The sequence below is a fragment of the Epinephelus moara genome, chromosome 16, assembly GCF_006386435.1.
Source record: "Epinephelus moara isolate mb chromosome 16, YSFRI_EMoa_1.0, whole genome shotgun sequence".
Taxonomy (NCBI): domain Eukaryota; kingdom Metazoa; phylum Chordata; class Actinopteri; order Perciformes; family Serranidae; genus Epinephelus; species Epinephelus moara.
This window is the reverse complement of record NC_065521.1, coordinates 21336291-21344495: the sequence shown is the minus strand read 5'-3', so window position 1 is coordinate 21344495 and position 8205 is coordinate 21336291. Positions and strand designations below refer to the sequence as shown.

The 8205-nt window shown below is 39.4% G+C and overlaps 1 protein-coding gene across 2 annotated transcripts in view; it reads left to right on the top strand.

Moving 5' to 3' along the window:
- Positions 1 to 8205, top strand: part of phactr3a (phosphatase and actin regulator 3a) — a 47526-nt gene that overhangs the window by 25689 nt on the left and 13632 nt on the right. The window contains exons 2-4 of one of the 2 annotated variants that reach the window (XM_050066151.1): positions 2068 to 2232; positions 7000 to 7167; positions 7725 to 7937. In XM_050066151.1, coding sequence (XP_049922108.1) covers positions 2068 to 2232; positions 7000 to 7167; positions 7725 to 7937 — 546 coding nt within the window. Of the gene's footprint in view, positions 1 to 2067; positions 2233 to 6999; positions 7168 to 7721; positions 7938 to 8205 lie in introns of both variants that reach the window. The other variant, XM_050066150.1, reaches the window with a different exon arrangement.

Sequence of the window (8205 nt, the reverse complement as noted above, 5' to 3'; positions counted from 1 at the left end):
CCCCCCCACCCCCATCACAAATCCTTGCCTCCTCCTCAGCTGAATATTTGAACAAAGATACCAGCCTCCCGAAGGCAGATAGCGCTGCATTTTTGTCACATTGACGCATGTAGCTCTTAAATACATGGAAATTATTGTACGTTTCCTCTTTCTTGGCTCTCTTTGTGACTAGAGCCCAGCAGCGATGTTCACACATGGTTCTGTAGACCCACACTTTGCCTGATATGAGTCACAGCCGACATTCATTGAAATATACGCTTCCTTAAAAGAGAGAAAAAGGCTCTCTGTGCAGGAATGGCTGCACAGAAGATGGGGACAGCTCATAGATGAATTAATATCAATCTATCATCATATACTGCTGCATATTCTCACACTTGTTTTTGTTTGTGTATGTCCTTTTATGAACTAAATCTGCTGAAGCTCACACAGATGTAGTTTTAGTTATTGTTACTGTAGGAGCTTTGTCATATTTCTTTTTCTCTTGTTGCTTTTTATTGTATTTGTATCATTTTTTATCTTTTTTTTTTACATGTTCATTTGCAAAAATCAGCTTAGTTACTGCTTTCTGTGTATTTTTGTGTCTTTTAAGTTGTGCTTTTTTTTTGTGCTGTGGAACCCTGAAAGATCAGCAAGCACTTTTTGGGAACTTGGTGGGATCCAAAAAAAGGTGAAAAAGAATTTGACTGCGTGCAAAAGATAACATAACCAGGACCACATGTGGTTCAGTCCAGTGTTGTAGTCACAGCCTCCTCAACCGAGACCAAGTCATGACCAAAGGCAGACCAGTGAAAGTCCCGCACTGCAGGATAACCATTAAGATAACCACAGGCACTCCTCAAACTGATCGGAAAGATCCACATTTCCATAAAAACACCCACAGAAAACAAATGAAGATTCCTCTCCATTCATCTCCTTTGTTGCCATACTGTATGTATGTGTGCATGTGTAAGTGTTCCATGAGAAATATCTTGATAAACTAATGACAGGGCGTTGCAGAGCTCAAGATTATGTGTGGGAATTTTGCTTTGATTTCTTTAAGTAAAGAGATACAAACACTAAGAAGCTGAACTCAGCTTACCCATTTTTATTCGAGACTCCTTTTATGCACAGACACTTTTGTGACATCCCCACAACTGTGTGTCTTGACTGCTCTTGAAATAAGATCCAGAGTCCTCTTTGTGTGAGACAGAGACAAGATCAAGTAAAAATGCGGCTAATCCGAGACCAGACTGAGACCTTCAAAAAGTGGTCTTGAGACCGATCATGAGTATTACAACACTGGCTCATCATCCTCAGACACACACTATCACCATGGCTTTGTGGGATGAAATGATCCAAACACGCTGCATGCTCCCCATGTTTGGCTCCTGTTTCAGAGGCATCATGGAACATATTGCAGAGATATGTGCACCTCCTGACAACACTGATCACTTGACTGAGAGCTGGGACAGAGAGCATAAATATGTAGCAGAGGAGAGAGCTGTACATTAGGAAAAATAAGGCTGACACAATAAAACAATCAGTTCTTTTTTACCAGGCAGCCGAGTCTAATGCTGTTTCTGGGAAAGCGTCGAGGCTGGCACACCTGTTGGTCTCTGGGGAAATGCATCTTTTTGTAGTGTTGTGAGGCTGTCTGTGTCTGTGTCTCTTATGTTCCCTCCAAATTTGGACTGTGAGGGATATTTATTTTGATACGTGACGCGTGGCTCTGAGGGAGGGGATTCGCGGGGATATAACAGCCGTGAGGGAGTGTGCCTTGATCAAATTAGTCTTTCTAATTCAATCTGTTCAGCACTTGGAGTCCATCATGGTTTATTCAGTAAGGTGAGCATACTAATTGTGCTCTCTCTCTCTCTCTCTGTCTCCTCTCACGCTCCATTTTTCTTTCTTCATCCCTGTATTCCCACCTTCATACTCTCTCTCCACTTTGTCCTCTCTTTGCTCTCTTTCCCTGCTTTTGATCCCTCTCCTCTACAAACCCACACCCACTCTTTCTTTACCCCATCTCATCCTCCTGCACTTCTTTCTCCTTCTTTCTCCTCTTTCCTAACTCCACTGTCACTGCAGTAGAGCTGGTGGACCAGCAGAGGGTGCTGAGGACCGGCTGCCTGGTGACAGGGGTCCACACTCCACCCATCCGACGTAACAGCAAACTGGCCACCCTGGGGCGCATCTTCAAGCCCTGGAAGTGGAGGAAAAAGAAAAATGAGAAGCTCAAGCAGAGTTCCACAGGTAAAGTGTGGGATGGGTGGATGGTGGGTGACATTAATGGAGAGGGGCTGTAGATTTCCTGGTTCACATCCACACACACACATTCAAATGCCCACAGTTCTCCTCATCTCCTCTAATGAATTAGGTTAGGAAGAGATAACGAGAGGGTGTGGGTGAAAAGATGTGGCAAGTCATGCTTCAACTGTTTGAATTAAGTCAGTCCTCTACAATTTATAATGATGTCGGAAAAGAGTTTTATACTTTGTTAAAGCCATTGAGATGCAGCACCATATTGTGCACATAAAAAACTGAGAAGAAGCCCCATCTCAAAATGTAGCACAATGTAGCAAATCTACACAAAATCACACATACTGAAATTTAAGTTTTTCGCCATGAATTATGTTCCAATATTATATGTTTCATCAGACACAGCTGCTGTCTCTCATGTTTTACTATTACATTTGAGTCACAAAGTTAAGTATCCAAATTTAAATAATAAATAACCAGCAAACTTTGAGATAAACATAAGGTTGTTTACCTCTAATCTTATCTACACTCTGAGGGTATTTCCAGATCCCAAAAAAAGGACTTGTTAACCATCTGTATATATATATAAAATATATATATAAAATATCTGGTGAGCAACACAAAGGATTTTTAACCTGTTTCTTGAGGGATTACTGCACATACAAAATGACTACTGTAAAACTTCAATTAAAAGCCTAGTCCCAATGAAATGCCCAGTCCCTTATACTAGCCCAGTGTGGCTACACATTTTGACAAATAAACTCCTGGTTGCCATGCAGTTCATTTTTATAAAAGTTCTTCAGATGTGTAAAAGCAGGTTGTTGGCTACCTCAAATTATGTGTCCATTCCTTGATTACCCTGCAAGTTATTCATATTCCTTTAGTGCGTAAGGCTCCTCAGATCTAAAGAATCTAAAGGGTTTTTCATAAAAAATAATCCAAGTTGTGAGTACTGTTTCAACAGGATAAGTGGTGTTGTGTCGGTATGTCAGGTGCCGTAATCCTAGGGGGCTGTAAAACGAGTGTTTCTCTCTCTCTGATGTGCTGTCTGTCAGAGCTGGATAAAATGAATGATTCATGATTGATATTTTATCTGAAGCCTAATTCTTAGACAAGTAATATTCATACTGGTATAAATGATTGTGTTTCCTGTACTTTGCTGAGCAACAGTTTTGTGTGACAGGAAATAAAAGCCTGTCCCATGTAGACTCCTGTCCCAAATATAGGCCTGTTGATTTCAGTGATTTAAGCAAATAATAGCCCAGGCTATTAATTGAAGTTTTACAGTATTTACTCATTCTGTGTTACGCCTTATTTGGGAAGAAAACTTGTTTTTCTTGCATGCCTCCACAGTGAACGAAAAATCCAAAAACAGATCAAATTCTTGATGAAATGCTTTTAACAACAGCAAAACTGTATGAAAACATCTGTCGACAAACTGTCTCACAACTTGTTCAATATAATCCAAGTCTCATTTATCCAGTTGTATACTAAGTACTTCCTAAACACATGCATTTTCACTAAAGTCTTACTGTTTTTTGTTTTTTTTAACACTTTCGCATCTCACGCACGCACAAGTGGTGTGCCTGGCACATGTGTTTGAACTCCTGGGCGCTTGCATATTACTGGTATGTGAAAGTGTTTTAAATACTAAGGTTTAAGTAAAAATGTATGGTAATTTTGTTGGTGAAGTATTCCTTTAAGTTGTGACACTATTTCCTGTCCACAAAGTCAGAAATGACATACGTACTTACTATTTTTTGGACAATACAAGTAAATTATTTACACATTATTTGCGCTTGAAAATATGGCATACAAGCAACCAAATGGAAGAAGCTTTACGTTTGATTAAAGTTGTACAAAATGAGCATTAACATATGTTGTTTCCGGCGAACACCTTTGTCTGGATTAGTAAGCAGTCACAACTTGGAAGAGGGGATTGAAAAAAAATGCATCAAACTGAACAGTTTTTCATCCAGCTGGTTAGACAAGTCTTTGAGTATTCTGGAAACACCCTCAGAGCCGCAGTAAGCCTTCTTAAACGACCTTTGGGGCTTTTCAAATGTTGCCTAGTATTTATTTTTTGGAAGATTGTATGCTTAGCTCTGTGACTGGAATGTAATGGTAACAGACACAAGCTATCAGGCTAATCTTAACTACTGTGCTCTTTTAATCATTATTATGGACAAATAAATTCTGTAAATGATAAAACACTATCAGATCAGATGGTCATTGTATAAGTCACCTTGTGTGCTTGTGTTTTAAAGCAGTCATAGCAGGTACCTACAGTGTGTTGGGCTTATATTTGCTGAACACATGGCTTAATGTGATGCTCTGGCTGTAATGGAGAGTGCTATCACATCAAGGTGACATAAAGAGTCATTTCATGAAATGATGACAGTTGGTCACATCAGAGGTCTGTTGCAGCTTGTCTCAGTCTGTCCTCCCAGTAGCTGGACCTGCCATGGCCTAATCCTCCACCACAATATATACATTTATTGAAAAAAAAAATCATTTACATATCTATTCATTAAAAGGTCTGGTGTCACTTCCAAATCAAAGTGCAAAAGGTGGAAATAAATCCTCAAACCAATAAACCATAATCTGTTATTTCTGAATAGCAAACTGCTGCTGTGGACGCAGCTCTGATCACGGCAGCCCACTCACTGTATCCTGTACGCTCGGGTTGGCTGGCTCTCTTTACAATTTCCTAGACTTTTTCATTGGTATTCTCCTGAACACAAAGCTCTTCTTGGCCTACTTCCAGCATACTTATGTGTTTACATCAAGCAAAAAATTGAAAATGGCTATGCTCTGCGTTCTCAAAACATGTTTTTATTGTCTGTGCCGAGGGTAGGTACGGAGTTTGGCAAGCTAGCATTTATGTATGCAGCTAAAGTTGCACTCTTTGGTTCCTTTCAGCCGTTTCAAAGCACTGTTGCAGGATTTTTGTACACAGTCTTCTATATGCCAATGTCACGGTGCATCTCAGCTGGTCTTTGTCATCATGTGTAGTTGCCCTTTTTGCATTTTTATGGTGCACTTCTATTATATATTCACATGCTCTTTGGCTTTTCTATGTAGTAATCCTATTTTGTGTTTTATATTGCTTGTTTTAAAGCTGTACATTTTTATTCTGTGTTTTTGTTCTATGTTGTCTGTAACATATATAGCTGCCTGTCTCGGCCAGGACACTCTTGTAAAAGGGATTTTTAATCTCAAGAGGGTTTTCTGGTTAAATAAAGGTTATATAAATACATACATAAAGAATGAAAGAAACACTGGCATTGTACATTTCACACCACATATGTTACATTTGTACATTTCATATGTGTCATATCAACATTTCTAAAGTGCCATAGTATATGAGCTGAGTTTGTCATGTGGAGGTGGAGGGGGTGGTGGATGGCGTGACACCTGACAAGCTGCAGACCATTGTTTGAGACCACAGATAACAAAGTCAGTTGTGTTTTATCGACCCATCTCTGTTTTTCACTGAGAATAGTGCCATGACAGCTGGTATTTAAACCAAATCAGGATGTTTTCTTAACCATAACCAAGTCGCTTTTGTGCCTAAACAGATAACATAATAACATACAAATGTAACCTATATGTGGTTTGCAGAAATGTAATAATAATAATAATAAACTTTATTTATATAGGACCTTTCAAAACACAGTTACAAAGTGCTTTACAAAACCAAATAAAAGACAAAGCAATAAAACAACATAAAATCAATAGTAATAGAATACAAATAACATAATAAAAACACACAATAATAAAAAAAGTTAAAATCATTGAACAACATTTAACATTTAAACAAGTAGGTTTTTCAGAAGTGATTTAAAAGATGAAACTGAGTTTGCGGCCCTGATCTCCTCAGGCAGGTCATTTCAAAGTCGAGGAGCTCTGACTGCAACGGCTCTGTCAATTTTGTGAATTAATCGAGACCTTGAACAACAAGAAAAGATGCATCTGAGGCTCTCAGGGTGCGAGACTGAACGTAGGGCAGTAATAGATCTGTTATATAACTTGGAGCAAAGCCTCTCAGGGCTTTGTAAGTAATCAATAAAATCTTAAAATCAATTCTAAAAGCAACAGGTAACCAGTGTAGGGAGGCCAGGGTCGGTGTGATGTGGTCATGTTTTCTAGTGCGAGTCAAGGTTCTGGCAGCAGAGTTTTAGATTAGCTGGAGGCGTGAGAGGGATTTTTTTTTACTGATGCCAGAGAGCAAATAATTGCAATTATCTAAAAGACTGGTTATGAATGCATAAATAACAGTGTCCAGATGTTTGATGGAAATGAATGATCTGATTCTGGGGATATTTCTGAGATAAATCAATTAAATAATTTTTAAATAAAATGTGTCAAATTATTGATTTATTTCTTACGTAGTGGTGTAATAAGTAGGATAATGTACAGCTAGCAGGTCATTTTTGCTAAAATAAACTTTGTCAGGGTGTTGCAGGATCCTGAATCATCCTAAAGGGGTTTATATTATCCCTTACTTAAATAATTCCTTCCCAATTTAACAGGCAATACTCACACAGAGGAAGTAAGATGGTCCCAAAATGCTGTTTCACTGTAACCATATAGATCGGCTGTCTGAGAAGAGAAACATAGAAAGAGATGAGATTATTAACAAAAGGTTCAGCACCAATATGAGAAATCACCTTCTATTCCTGGAGATAATTCATATTTATTTTGTTTATCCACAACACAGAAATCATGACATACGTCTCTACCCTTACCCTCTCACAGATGTAGCATTATCCAGCGGTCTTCTATGCCACGACCCCAACTCCCCCACCCAGGGCTGCTGCTCAGACGGTGCAGTCCTGCTCGGAGGATTCGGGGGACCCTTGAACCCAAACCTCACAGTGAGCAGTGTGGAGTACCTTGGTCCTGAGGAGGAGCTTCCCCCTCCAGGTAAGGACGAGCCCTCGCTGTAGTCAGAGTCAGCTGATCAATAAACATTACAGAGCTGCAAAAGCAACAGATGAGGGAAAAATGGATTAGTAAAGTGGCTGAGTGTCTTTTCCTCAGCTTAATTGTAGATCAATATGAGAGTGTGTAAGATTGCTTTGAAACCAATATGAATGAAGATGGAGAGATTTTACTGTCATGATATAATTTAATAAGGTTTAAATGTATGTATCATAACTAAGGGTTTGAATTAATTAATGGTGTGCCTTTTTCATTTTTTATGTAATCCACAAAGCTTGATGAAACATGTGTGTGTCAGTTGTCTACACATATACCATTAGAGGGCAGCAAAGACATTTCAATGATGTTCTTTGCCTCAACTCCTATCTGCCGTAAGAGGTCTACATTATGCATATTTGTACACAAAACCAGCACAATACAGTATGTTCCAGTGTGACATATTAAAAAATGTCACAATGCAGCTTGGCGAAATGTTGCAGCCAAACCAATTATACCTACATTTTAACTGCTTTTTCCCCTTTGTTTATGTACTTCAGTAGCTGCCCCTCTTCAGGACTGTGAACGGGTGGAGGAGAATGTACCACTAACGGAGGAGGAGAGAGGCGAGGAGGTGCACCCTGAAGGAGATTTACCTGAGGGGCTGCAGGACATGGGCGAGCAGCTGGAAGACAGACCAGAGGAAGAGATTCCTCCAGGAACGTCCCCACCACAAGTACCTCCGAAACTTTTGCCCCAGCTGAGTGCTGGAGATGGTGAGTGCTGAGAGGTTAAGGACAGGTCATAGAGTAAGTGTGCATTCACAGAGAAGCTGTGTAAAAACTGTTACCGCTCAGTTTGAACTACAGATAGATGAAAAGTTAAGAAATGCTGAATAAATGAAAAGAAAGATAACAAATGCAAATGTTTACATACAGAGGGTCACTGGATGGTTTAATGTGTATGAAAATGATATAAGTCATACCTTGTGCACATCACCAGATCTCTGCTTAATGTAACAGCTATTTACTTAAGTTACATAAG